The sequence below is a fragment of the Podarcis gaigeae genome (assembly GCF_964106915.1).
Source record: "Podarcis gaigeae genome assembly, chromosome: 4".
Lineage (NCBI taxonomy): Eukaryota > Metazoa > Chordata > Lepidosauria > Squamata > Lacertidae > Podarcis > Podarcis gaigeae.
Window position 1 is genome coordinate 24,107,640 of NC_139677.1, and position 14,099 is coordinate 24,121,738.

A 14,099-nucleotide genomic window follows, 5' to 3' on the forward strand; every position below is an offset into this window, starting at 1 on the left:
GAAATTGTCCCTTGGCTTCCTGACATTTGCTCACAGAAGGCAAAGGGAAGGAGGCTGAACAAAATGATGGGACAGTCTTGTTTCACATGCCTGGCAACGGGTTTTGGCTGTCATTCATTACTTCTTCCCTTTTTCATGCTCAGTGGAATGTGGATGATTCTAGCTGAATTGTTAAATCTTCCATTTAAGCAAAAGGAGTGCAAATGGGCATCTCTGTCCTATAGCATGCCAGCACAGAATGTCTGTTTGATTTATCGGAAGTGAAAACAAAGCCACAGCCACTTCCTTTTTTTCTTTGTGGTTTAGTGTTGCGATGGGAGGGTGCATACCACTAGACAGCGATGTGTATTTCAAATGAGGACATTTGACAATGCTAATCCAAGGGAAAACAAAGAGGCTTGTTAAAATCATGAGCCAGATTTTATGCACAATGCGAAGGGTCCTCTGCTTACACCATAATAATATTGATCTCTGCTCTAGGACAGTTTAGCTACTCTTTAAAAACATAAGTAAACCCTGGAGAGAATACAAAATATGACTCCACCTCATTTAGCTTGCTGACTAATTAATTGGTTAGGCTCTTGCGTGAATATATATCCTTGCAACCTTTTTAGTTTGTGCATTAAGATTCCAGGATAATGCTGTAATAGAGTTCATTTAGAAAGCAATTGGATTGTAAAAAGATCTTCACACAGTCCATCTTATTTTTAAGTCAGAAGAAAAACAGTTTTTTTATAGAAAGAAAAACAGCTTGAATTTGCCTGTGTTTAGCTTCTCAGGTGATAACATAAACTAGCAGAAGAGGAAGTTCTGAGTGTCAAAGAAAGTAAAAAAGCAAGTCAAACACCACTAAATATGCATAAATGCTTGATAGGGCAAATGGAAATAGGTATAATGCACCATCTCCTTTTGTGGTTTTAAGACATTTTACACCAGTATAGATACATCAGTACTGATGTTGCACGGTATCAGCATATGTGACAGTTAAATATCTCGCTTAGTTTCCTACAGGGATAGCTAACTGGTGGATCTTAGGCAACATCAACACACACACACACACACACACACACACACACACTGTGATTATTTTCTCTTTTTACCAAAGCAGAGTTGGGAGTGAATGTGATGCATCTTCATCATGCCACATTAGACTCCAAGGAGGAAATGAACACTGTCTCAGTCACAAGCTATGTCTCTCCCCACAATGTGTTATATGTGTAAGATCGTATCTCTTCTGAGAAAAGAAAAATGCATGCTGCTCTTGTGCTGGTTGCATCTTACACATGGACAAAATGTGTGGAAGAAAGAGGCTGTTCATCTCTACTCTTACAGTATTTGTTCCGGGAGAAAACAGACTGTCCTGTCCTAAAACACGACAGTTAAGGCACTTGCTTAACAAAAGATCCTGGCCCTTTTGCCAATACCAATGTTTCAATTTTCTTGAGGTAAATATCCACTCATCTGGCCAAGTGGGTAGCTTAGTTACAGTTCCAAGGAGAAAAAAACTTATGCTGAATACCCATGACACATAGGCAATAGTGATATTGCCAAAGAGGGGCCAATCTCTGAATTGCTTGAAGTTTCAGCAGGTAAATAAACTGTCACCCTGACTTGAAATTTTCCCATCTATATCTGCCATCTCCCATACCCTTTTCATCCCCCCAAAATATTCTTGGCATGCATTAGTTTCTAAAAAACATCCGTCTGATTTAAGATAATAAAATAATGTAATTGTCGTAAAAACCAGGCATAAATTTATTATTTTGGACAAGCAATATTAACCTGTTGGATGATTTAACTTCTTTCTTTGCTATGTTGTAATGATCAAACAGTTATGACTTAGATGGAGGAAAATTACCTTTTCTAGAGCAAGTGGGGCCTCTTCTTGTCTTTGCATAGAGAAATGGGTGATTTGTGCCATTTGTAAACATTTTCCTTGTGAAGTTCCCAAGTAGAGTCTGCTGTAGAATAGATAACTTAACTTCCCTCCTAGTTTCTCATCTTGCCTGCCCACATTTAGTTGGACAGTTATTCAAATAGTTGGTTCTTCTTTGTATTACTTGCCAGAACCATATTCTTTGTGATATACTTGTGCTTCAGTAAAATCTGGAACCATGTGTGAGACAGAATTCGTCATCTTTGGAGTTTTGCTTTCACATTAAAAATAACCTTTTGAAATTCATATCCAGTTATGAGGTAATGATGTGTCATTAAAGCTAATTGGTCAGATAAATGTTATCCAAATTTTGCTAGTCAATTGGCATTCTTAAAACTGCATATTAAGAATTGTTGATTATTTTTGCTTTCAGATTTCTGGAATGTGCTACAGCAGCACTGTGCTAAAAGTGTACCATGTACTTTGTGTACCCAGTGGTGTGGCAAGAATATTTGCTTGGACTCTTGAACCAATTTTCTCATCTGTGGAGCCATCCAGTGAGATAAGCGTTGGAATGGGAGCAACTGTGGACATACAGAGGCAACAAAGAATGGAGCTATTGGATAGGCAAATCTTGATGTCTCAGTTTGCCCAGATGAGGCATCAAAGACAGCAGCAGGTAAAGAAAATATATTGCCTGGGGGATTTAGCTTATTTGTAGAGCGTAATTTGTTTTATCTAGATCGAGGGATGCTAAGCAGCCCCCCAAAAAGTCAAGGCTTTGTATGCATTTGAAACCATTGCGAACCTTCAAGGATACTTGAGAAGTACCTCTCACAATGTCCCCTTTCCCTGCCCCAAGACTCCCCAGAAATGTGTGGGTTTTGTAGGGATGTGGCAGAGGGTGGTGGCGGTGGTAGGGTCTCCCAGTCCTTGGCAGAAGATCTTTTCCTCCTAGACTTGGGACTACAGGGCTATAGGTACTTAAAAGGTAAAGGGACCCCTGACCTTTAGGTCCAGTCATGGCCGACTCGGGGGTTGCGGCGCTCATCTCGCTTTATTGGCCGAGGGAGCCAGCGTACAGCTTCCAGGTCATGTGGTCAGCATGACTAAGCCGCTTCTGGCAAACCAGAGCAGTGCACGGAAACGCCATTTACCTTCCCGTCGAAGCGGTACCTATTTATCTACTTGCACTTTGATGTGCTTTCGAATTACTAGGTTGGCAAGAGCAGGGACCGAGCAACGGGATCTCACCCCGTCACAGGGATTCGAATTGCCGACCTTCTGATCGGCAAGTCCTAGGCTCTGTGGTTTAACCCACAGCGCCACCCGCGTCCCTTATAGGTACTTAGATATATCTATATTTAGGGCTGAGCTGAAGGGCTGCTTTTCTAAGCTTTGGATTTGAAATTTGGCACCCCAGGTGCCAAAAGAGGTAGTGAAACTAGGAGTGACTATTTCAGGGGGCAAAGGTTTGTGGACATTTGGGGAGGGGCTATATAGCAGAGCTCCTCTCAGTGGCTGGCCTCTAGTTGATACTGTGTATCCTACACCCAGTAATCCCTCTGAAATGAATCCACCCTATGATGTAGCAAGGGGCATTGTTGGAGGAGAATAGCTAGGGGCCCCACCAAGCATTCTCCAAGTGGCCCTTGACCCTGCAGGAAGTGGTGGAGAGGGCCCCCTAAGTGGACTTTCCCAGTTCTTTAATGATTCCCCCCCCTTTCCCTCATTCAAAGAGGTAGAAGGATTAAGACTAGTTGAAACATATAAGAAACATATGATTAAAAAGTTAATAGGTCTGAATACCTTATGCAAATATAAGTACACCCAAAAACATGACCAACAACATATGTTCAACTTGATTGCGTATGGCCTGCAGATGCCACAGTTGTAATATAAAATAGACCTCTCCGTTATTCATTTCCATTTTATTGTGCACAATTCACATTGATGGTGCCTAATTTTTCTTTCCCCATTGCATGATATTAGGCCAATATGGACTGAGAACCCTCTCCTGTTGTCTGTCATCTCTTGATATAAGTGGCATGACATTAAAAGAGGGGGCATGATCAAGACCCACATCTTCTTGACTAGCCCAAACTTGGAGGGAAATTTGTGCCTTCAGTGGGTCAGTCTATATCCTGGAGAAGCTGCCAGAATTGATAGGTTTGCATAAACTTTTTTGAGGGCAGTGTCTTCTGCAATGCTTGTTATCAAGGTGGTGAAACCGCCTACACACTTCCCCTTACAAATACATTTCCCGAGGCCCCTTCTTCTTTAATTTGCTCAATTTCCCAATGTTCTCCTTCCCACTGACTGTCTTGACCAACAATGTTTTTTCCAGTAGGAACCAAGATCTAAATGAAAGCAGGGATATGAAAAGTAAGATTGCCATAGCAACTGCACACAACCCCTTTAACATGAAGGAATATTTGTGAAACTCTAGCAGGGTGTTTAAATTGGTTGATTTATTTTCTCCCTCTATAAACATTGTCAGTATTCTTCCATTATTGGTTAACAATCTGTCTGCATTTCTATTGTGAGATATATAAGCTTTAAGTTAGGTTGGAAAAAGCTGGTTCAACAGTGCTTGTCTGTTTTTTAGACAAAGGTCATATGGTCAATCTGTTCCCAAGCTTTGTGTTTGGTTCAAAATAAAAACAGGGATCAGACACTTTCCATCTTGGCTTTACCAGGTTGCTTTGTAAATATATAAATCAATGGCATGGCAGCATTTGGTATCATCCAGTCTCAAAAGTATATCATAGAGTTTGAAAAAGCACAGAAAATGGGAACCAGAATGATAAAGAGATTGTTTTGGGGGCTTCTTTGTTTAGAAAACTGAAAAGAGGGCATAACAAGTGGTGACGAGGAGACAAAGTAGATGTTTGGAATTAAAAATTCAGGAGCTTTTCCTCTGATTTCCTGGACTTATATTTCTGCAGTTTGCCCAAGAAGAGCTACTATTATATCTGTAGGTTTCATCCAATTCGGCCTAACAGAAGAATGTTATAGCCATTTTGTTATTTCCTCATAATAGTGAATGGGGAAACGTAAAGTGTTGGATTTTTCAAACTGGGATTCAGACCCAATCAGTCCAAACCAAATTGGGCTGTTTTCTGAAGCACTGAATCAGTGCCTGAAGTGAATATTGTTGTCTGAGTATATCCCTATTTTTTTCTTTGTTCGCTAAGGGATCCATGCTCCTATCTAATGCTAAAGCATATGAGCATTTGTTAAATTCTCAAATAGAGGAGCAAATCCAGTTGCACAATGTCTCTTCCCCATTCCAGGCCTATGATGTGGGGACTGGCCATTATGCTACTCATGGTGAATTTGGGAAAGTGTGAGTAGCACACTTAAGAATAAAATCTGGTTGGCTTCATGATCTAGGAAGGCTCTACAAAAGGTTAGTGATATGCAGATAGCTGTTCAAAGCCCCTGGTTGGAAGTCTGTTATTAGGGTTTTTCCTTTTTTAATCTGAAGAAGAGATTTGAGGAGTTCTTTCCACAGACTTGAGACTTAAGGTTAATGAATATCTGTTGCCTTATTCAGAGAGCCGTCACCCTTTCCTTAGGAACTGATGTGTAATGGTCTGGGGCACATGACACATTAAACCATATTTGAAAATAATACATGCTGCTCAGTCATGCCCACTTTGCTCCCTCCTGCCTTTCCCCAGCCAGGAGGAAACAAACTGCAGCACGGACTTAGCATTACGTGTGAACAAGCACTTGTGCTTTGTTTCCCTCCAAACAAAGCATGAGCAGAAACCAAGGGTGTTTCTTCACCTAGGACTTATGGTTTCTTTGAGGGAAATGAACTGTGAGCACTTGTTCACATGTAATGCTAAACCCATTACATGTGAACAAGTGTAGTTGCAGGAGCATCAAACCATTCCTTATTTTATCTACGAGTTATCATGATGTGCGAACTGGCTCAACATCTTTTTGTAGTGGCGCTATGGTCTAAACCACAGAGCCTAGGGCTTGCCGATCAGAAGGTCGGTGGTTCGAATCCCCGTGACAGGGTGAGCTCCCGTTGCTCGGTCCCTGCTCCTGCCAACCCAGCAGTTCGAAAGCACGTCAAAGTGCAAGTAGATAAATAGGTACCGCTCCGGCAGGAAGGTAAATGGCGTTTCCGTGCGCTGCTCTGGTTCGCCAGAAGCAGCTTAGTCATGCTGGCCACGTGACCCGGAAGCTGGGTCATGTGGCCAGTAAAGCGAGATGAGCACCGCAACCCCAGAGTCATCCGCTACTGGACCTAATGGTCAGGGGTCCCTTTACCCATACTGTCGGTTGGAGCAGTCATTCGACCAATTTTTGTTTCATTATTATGTGTAGAAAAATAACAAGAACGAGTTAATGGCCACAAGTTTGTTCTTTTTTCTTTAGCACCATTATCCTGTTTTGTTCTTCTTTCCCATCGATATCATGCCCCTTTCTAGAGTCATTGCTAAGCCATTGTAGGGCAAGGGAGATGTGGGAAGTGTTTTTTCTTAATGCCTGGCTTTAACAGCAGTACTCCAGGCTGACAACTCTGTCACCTGAGGTGCCTTAGCTAAGCATGCCAGCGATAAAATCAGTTTCTCAAATATTCCTCCTACTCTTGTTTCCTTTATATTAACTGATCGTATGATGGTAAATGAAGGTCACAGTTTGGAGGATGTTTCAGAGGCACAGGAAGGGGAGCATTTGATGTCTCAATAATAAGAACAAATGGTTTGGATTTGTATAGTATCCTGTTTAAACAACATCTTGCACTGAGATGCGTCTTGCACAAACATGGTCCATCTTTAATCAGCAGGTCAGCAAATGCACCTTGTTGCCCAGGCTTTCGTGGAGTTGAGGTTTTAGTTGACTCTACCTGATGTACTGTATTGGTGCACTGCTGTCTTTCCGGTGATTTTAGGTTCTGTAGTTCTTATACTTTTCTTTTATCTTTTATGTAACCTGCCCTATGTTCTTTGGGTAAAGGGCGTGCACTTGACATACATTATCTCAGGAAATCTTACACCAACCCTGTAAGTGGCTAAGAGATAGAGGCTTTCTAAAGAGTTCAAGGCAGAGGCAAGTTTAGAACTTCTGGGTTCAAATTGTTCCTTATTTGTTTTTAGACTCAAATAACTGTTTCCGTGCCCTGCTCTGGTTCCCCAGAAGCGGCTTAGTCATGCTGGCCACATGACCCGGAAGCTGTACGCCGGCTCCCTCGGCCACTAAAGCGAGATGAGCGCCGCAACCCCAGAGTCATCCATGACTGGACCTAATGGTCAGGGGTCCCTCTACCTTTAACCTGCTAAAATGATATGACCTGCCTTCTCTTCTTTTGCAATTTAAGATTGTCTGTTCATAGATGGAAGACTATCATAGCTGGGGCACACACATTTTGGAATTATTTGTCTGAAGAAATTCAACTGGCCATTTTCTCCTTCTTCCCCCCTCCTCATTTTTAAGATATTTGTAAAGCAAATTTTATTCTAGGGGGCTTTTTGCCTGTCGGAAGGTTAGACAGTACAATTGAAGTTAATATATGTTAGTCCTATATTATATTTTTAATTTTATTACTCATTATTATTTATTAAATGTATATACCACCCTTCATCAAGATTAATGATTAATTCATTTGATTCCTACCCTGCTTTCTTGGAAAACACAGGCCCACAATGCAGAAATACATAAAATTAACCAATGCAGTTAAAAACCTGGTGAACTAATAGAGTTCCTGAAATCAGTAATGCGCAGGATGAGGGGACAGTAATCTCCTTGGAAAGAAAGGCAACTGCTGTTCTTAACAGTTCTCTCTAAAAAAAACTATTTTAAAAAATCACCTGCTTACCAACTCATAAAAATCTTCATAGAGCTATAAAGAAAAAGGTGACAGAGGTAAGAACAGAATTCGTATATGTACAGCACAGACCTGTGCATCTTTCCTCAGAAGTAAGACCCATTGTGTTCAGTGGGTCTTTCCCGCAGAGCAGCGTGTAGGATTGCAGCCTTTATGTAGTCTCTTTTTCTCACTGCTAAAGAAGAGGGATATTCGTCTTTCGTTAATTCCGCACAGCTGCAGAGAGTGATAGGAACTGATTTTGCTCATCTTTACTAATGACTTGTAATTTTACTCATCTCTGAAAGCTGCTGGAATTTTTGAATCGAGGCAGGCTATTAAAGCTCCAAACCAACCAGCTGTTCTTCACAGTAGAGAAAATAGAAAGGCACTAATTGAACTTAAGAGAACAGAGGTTTCTGTGCTGCTCATTTCCAAGTTATTTTCAGGCTATCTGAATGGGGTGGAGAGAGACAGACAGACACAAGAACACGGGGGGGGGGGTGTTCCAAGTCTTCCTTACTTTGGGGGAGGGAGTGTTCATTAAATTGTAATGTACGTAACACCCTCCAGTAACCTGGCGCTAATATACCACACTGTTAGCATGACTATTCCTAATTATTTTAGTGCAACTTCAGTAATATTTATCTCATATCCTGTCAAAGCTCTATGCATTAGGTCACTATTATTTCTGTTTCAAAGATAAAGGTAAAGGTACCCCTGCCCATACGGGCCAGTCGTGTCCGACTCTAGGGTTGTGCGCCCATCTCACTCAAGAGGCCAGGGGCCAGCGCTGTCCGGAGACACTTCCGGGTCACGTGGCCAGTGTGACGAAGCTGCTCTGGCGAGCCAGCACCAGCGCAGCACAGGGAAACGCCGTTTACCTTCCCGCTATAAAGCGGTACCTGTTTATCTACTTGCATTTAGGGGTGCTTTCAAACTGCTAGGTGGGCAGGAGCTGGGACCGAAGACGGGAGCTCACCCTGCCACGGGGATTCGAACCGCTGACCATGCGATCGGCAAGCCCTAGGCGCTGAGGTTTTACCCACAGCGCCACCCGCGTCCGTTTCAAAGATGGAGAGCACTAAATGACAATGGCTGTGTTTGCACATCCTAGTAAACCATAGTTAACCGTTTACCATGCATGAGCCACTCACAGCTGAACTAGAGATTAGGGTTTGTTTCACTTTAAGCACACTATTAATGGTGAGCCAAGAACAAACTTTGGGTTGTCGTTGTGGTTTGTTCGGAGTGATACAGTGGTACCTCGGGTTACATACGCTTCAGGTTACATACGCTTCAGGTTACAGACTCCACTAATCCAGAAATAGTACCTCCGGTTAAGAACTTTGCTTCAGGATGAGAACAGAAGTCCTGTTCCAGCGGCACGGCAGCAGCAAGAGGCCCCATTAGCTAAAGTGATGCTTCAGGTTAAGAACAGTTTCAGGTTAAGAACGGACCTCCGGAATGAATTAAGTACTTAACCCAAGGTACCACTGTACGATCACTAGCTCAGACAGAACACCCAGCAGAGAATTTTGGGTCGTCGTCGTCGTCGTCGTCCCCGCCCCCCCCCCCCCGTGTTAGTAAAAAGGAACAGAACAGCCCAGATAGGTGCATTAATGGTAAGCAATTAACTCTGTGATGTACAAAGTGGGCACTCTGAAACTTTATTTTGTCATATCTGCCAACCCTGGTGATGCTGACATGATGGCAACCATGTTTTGTCCCCCTGTGGCATGTGCCATAGTTAGGATTATGTGAGGCTACAAATAAGGCAAAGCGAGTTTTAAGATTAGGCCATCCATTTTTTAAAAGGCTGAAAAGGAACATGAAGTTACTTTTTAATTCAGACAAGCCATTAGACAGCAGAGGGAAGAAAAATCACCACCCAAAGGAAAACAAAAACAATCAAAGTAGACAAAAATAGATTCCTTTTAAGAAGGAACCTTGCTGAGAAACACGACTGATAGGCTCAGCAGGAAGGAAACCACATTCCTATAGAAACAGGAAAGGAAGGAATCTTGTCACAAATCTGAGAGGAAGGGACAATAAACCCAGTCTGCCTCTGAGATATACATACGCACACCATGGGGAATAATTAAAACGTAAGTTCTTTAAAATAATCAAATATTTTTCAAGGACCTTCTAACTAATGTAGACCAGAACTTGCCACTAGTGGAATCAGGTGCCAGTTCAGTGATGCAGATGCTAAAAATAACAGGAAGAGTTAAGGTAAGAAAAGGGTCGAATACGCCTGCTTGCTTGCAAATCTGGACATAGCAACTTTTAATTAGGTCAGATTTGCTAAAGAAGGGAAAGGAATTGCTGGTGCCACCTAGGTAGAAGTTGCTTCAGATTTATTTCTAGTAAATAGGCTCTTAAAACAACCATAGTGCCCTTATTTGCACATAATGCCTAACAAAATCGTGGTGTCGTATGCGTAGGCTCTCAGAGAGGAGGTTGTGACCATTTTGCTCCTCCTTGGTCATTTTGCTGCTGCACTGATCTAAGCCATGATTTTGCCTTAGCTTGCCATCTGAACCTGAGCTTGCTTGCTTATTTATGAATGAATGAATGAATGAATTTATAATCCACGCATTCATAAAAATATAGCAAGACAGAATACAATATACACCAATAAAAATCAACAAAGATATCTGTCAGGTGGTGGTGGTGGTTGCTTGTGAGTAACCAGGCAGGACTCCGACCTGTCTTTTGCAGGTTTTATTGGTGCAAACTATATACAGTGCAGAAACACAAAGTTCATGTCCGTCTTAGTCGCTTGCAGATTCCGGGAGTGGCCCCTTCCGGTTTCTCCCCCAACGTAATAACTTAGACACCCCAAATCTCCACCTTCACTCCTTACGTTTCATCCCTCTGCGTAAGCTGGGGGACGGAAACGGCATGTCTGCCTCCTGGCCAGCCAGGCTAGGTGAGGCGCTTGGGCTCTCAGTAGCATCTTCGAGCTCTGCCGCTGGATGAGGTGCTGCTCCTTAGGAGCGCCAGAGGCTCTCTGTAGCCCTCTGGCTTCCTCCCCTGTTCCAATGGCAGTCCCCTGACAATATCCATAAACACATGTAAAACATCAAAAAACCTGATTTTTTTAAAGTAAAAAAATCATATTGTAAGTGCCTGTGAAAAGAAAAGTTTTCAAAAGATGTCTGAAGGAAGGGGGGCGTTCACAGGGCAGGGCTTACCACACCACAATAAAGTCTTAGACCCTGGTGATGATCAACCAAACCTCAGTCCCCCATTAGTCTTTTAATGATTGAGGTGGAACATAAGGAATCAGACAGGGCTTAGCTTTGCTAGACAAGCCATGAGCTGTAAACCATAGGCCAAACCTTGGTTACAACTTATGGTTTGTCTGGCGGAAGCTAAATGAGCCCTAGGTTTGGACAACACACTTAAGTCAAATTGTGGCTTAGCACAGCACTTCAACAGAATGACCAGGGAAGAGCTAAGGGACTGCTATTATTATTAGTAGCAGTAGTAGTAGTGGTGGTGGTGGTGGTGGTAGTAGTAGTTAGTCACTTTATCTTACAAATACAGTAACTGTTGCTTTGGGTGCAAGTCAGATAGTTGTTTATTTCCTTGACATCTGATGGGAGGGCATTCCACAGGGCAGGTGCCACTACTGAGAAGGCCCTCTGCCTGGTTCCCTATATCCTCACTTCTTGCAGTGAGGGAACTACCGGAAGGCCCTCGGAACAGGACCTCAGTGTATTAGTTCATGCTTATCAAAATTATAAATAAAAAGTATTGCTGACCCCCTCTCCTCCCCCCAAACGGTGACTAGGCATTCTGTTTTGGTGCCCACAACCCAGGTCCCAGGAGCCATTTGGCTCCTAGTTATTCTATCCCACTTTCAAACACTGCTCACTTTACATGTAATGGTCAAAAGAATGGGAATTTTATCTCATATTGCATGCCAGCTCTCCAGAATCGAACAAGCTGAAACAACATGGAATGGAATGTTTGACACTGGGACAAACATGAGTCAACCTTAGGAAGGGAATTACCATTGGCAGTTAGGGGTGTTAAACTACTTTCAGAGCACAAGGTTTATTTTGAGGTACATTTTACATCATTCTTACAAGTTTTCTGACCAGTCTTCATGTACAGTGGTGCCCTGCAAGACGAACGCCTCGCAAGACGGAAAACCCGCTAGACAAAAGGGTTTTCCGTTTTGGAGGCGCTTCGCAAAACGAATTTCCCTATGGGCTTGGTTCACAAGACGAAATGTCTTGCGAGTTCCTGCGGGTTTTTCCTCTTCCCCCCCTTTTCCTAAGCCGCTAAGCTGCTTATCAGCTGATCCGCTGATAAGCCGCTTATCAGCTGATCGCTAAAAGCCACTAAACCGCTAATAGCGCTAATCCGCTTCCGCTAAGCTGTCAATGGGCTTGCTTCGCAAGACGAATAAACCGCTATACGAAGAGCCTCACGGAACGGATTAATTTCGTCTTGCGAGGCACCACTGTATTTATTTTTTCTTCCCCATTTTTCATTATACAGTGGTACCTCGGGTTACATACGCTTCAGGTTACAGACTCCACTAACCCAGAAATAGTGCTTCAGGTTAAGAACTTTGCTTCAGGATGAGAACAGAAATCGTGCTCCAGGTTAAGAACAGTTTCAGGTTAAGTACGGACCTCCGGAACGAATTAAGTATTTAACCTGAGGTACCACTGTAAAATAAATTCGAAGCGGTTTACAAAAGAAAACATAACAAGTTAACAATAGAAACACTGTGAATGATTAAAATCAATTTTCTACATGAAAACCAAGAGTGCAATAAAAGAAACAGATACAGATTTAATCCACATACTAAAAGGTCTGTGAATTAATAATAATAATAAAGTTCCACTCATACACATGAAGCTTAACTGCAAGAATCCAGCCAACTTCTCTCTAGGGAGGGTTCCACAGGCTGGGTGCCACAATAGAAAATACCCTGCCTCACAGTCATGCTTCTGAATCTAGCGCATGGGTAGGCAAACTAAGGCCCGGGGACCGGATCCGGCCCAATCGCCTTCTAAATCCGGCCCACGGATGGTCCAGGAATCAGCGTGTTTTTACATGAGTAGAATGTGTCCTTTTATTTAAAATGCGTCTCTGGGTTATTTGTGGGGCCTGCCTGGTGTTTTTACATGAGTAGAATGTGTGCTTTTATTTAAAAGACATCTCTAGGTTATTTGTGGGGCATAGGAATTCATTCTTCCTCCCCCAATGTAGTCCGGCCCCCCACAAGGTCTGAGGGACAGTGGACTGGACCCCTGCTGAAAAAGTTTGCTGACCCCTGATTTAGTGGGATGCATAGTGGGGCCTCCAACGAAGATGACATGCTATAGACAGGTTGATATGGAAATAGGCAGTCCTTTAATATCCTGGTCTCAAATCATGTAATGCTTCATTTTGCGTGGCAGAGATTGATTGCCTCTTCAGTCATAACAGTCGTTTTGCCAGTTTTGTGTTTAAACAATAGCAATTTTGGGGATATTTGTTTACAGGGTGGAATGATCAACTGGAATCGTCTCTTTCCTCCTTTACGCCATCGACGTAATGCAAACTATCAGGATAATCACCAGACAGAACCTGAGGTGCTACCTCCTGCTGAAGTTTCTGAAGAACAGGTGAGGATATGTGTGGTTGTGCTGGTGATGGGGAGAGCCAACATGGTTATGTGGCGTATTAGACAATTCTGCTTAAGTAAGGTCACTTCCATAACTTTCCATGCTCCCTTCCTAGCAGCCTAGTACCCAATCAGAGAACAGAGAGTTGATTATGGGAATTTTGCCTTGTCTGTTGCCACTGTGGTTCCCGTCAGCCACATGGAGCAGGTTTTGCATAGCAGGTGTAGGACACAGAAGTGCGCACACACAGCTGAACAACAAAAGGTACAATGGCCTTTCTTTCTTTTCTTGCAAGCGTTAGACTTGAACTTGTACAGGACAAAAGACTGGAATTGCATGAGACAATTTTAGGAGGAGTGGGAGCCGAGTAGCACTTGGACCCAGCGGAGACCATGGGTGGGGTGGGGTGGGGTAGGCGGGCTCACTGCTTGGTAGGTGGCCATTGGTGGAAAGAAAAGCAGGCCAGGAGCCAAATGGCAGTTGATGAGCTGGTGTGGGGGTTCCCTGACTCACCTGTCTCTCTGATTCATTTCTATAACTGCGTAAGAAAAAATGAAAATCAGGACTGTGGCAAATACTGATCATTCTCTGTTCTCTAAAAGTACTCATGCCATCAGTCTGGAAATGTTGATTCATTTAGAAATTTGTTTTCTGATTTAAACATGTCCATTCCACCATGCAAAGCAGCAGACCTATCTAGATCTTAACAGCAACAGCACTCCCTGAATAACTGAGATTAAATGCACACGGTTCATCAAAA

General features: G+C 42.9%; 1 protein-coding gene across 1 annotated transcript in view; it reads left to right on the forward strand.

Annotated features, from left to right (window-relative positions):
- Positions 1–14,099, forward strand: part of UBAC2 (UBA domain containing 2) — a 91,076-nt gene that overhangs the window by 73,104 nt on the left and 3,873 nt on the right. Inside the window, exons 7-8 of the mRNA XM_083735401.1 lie at positions 2,310–2,555; positions 13,217–13,339. Of these exons, the coding sequence (XP_083591527.1) occupies positions 2,310–2,555; positions 13,217–13,339 (369 nt within the window). The remainder of the gene's footprint in view (positions 1–2,309; positions 2,556–13,216; positions 13,340–14,099) is intronic.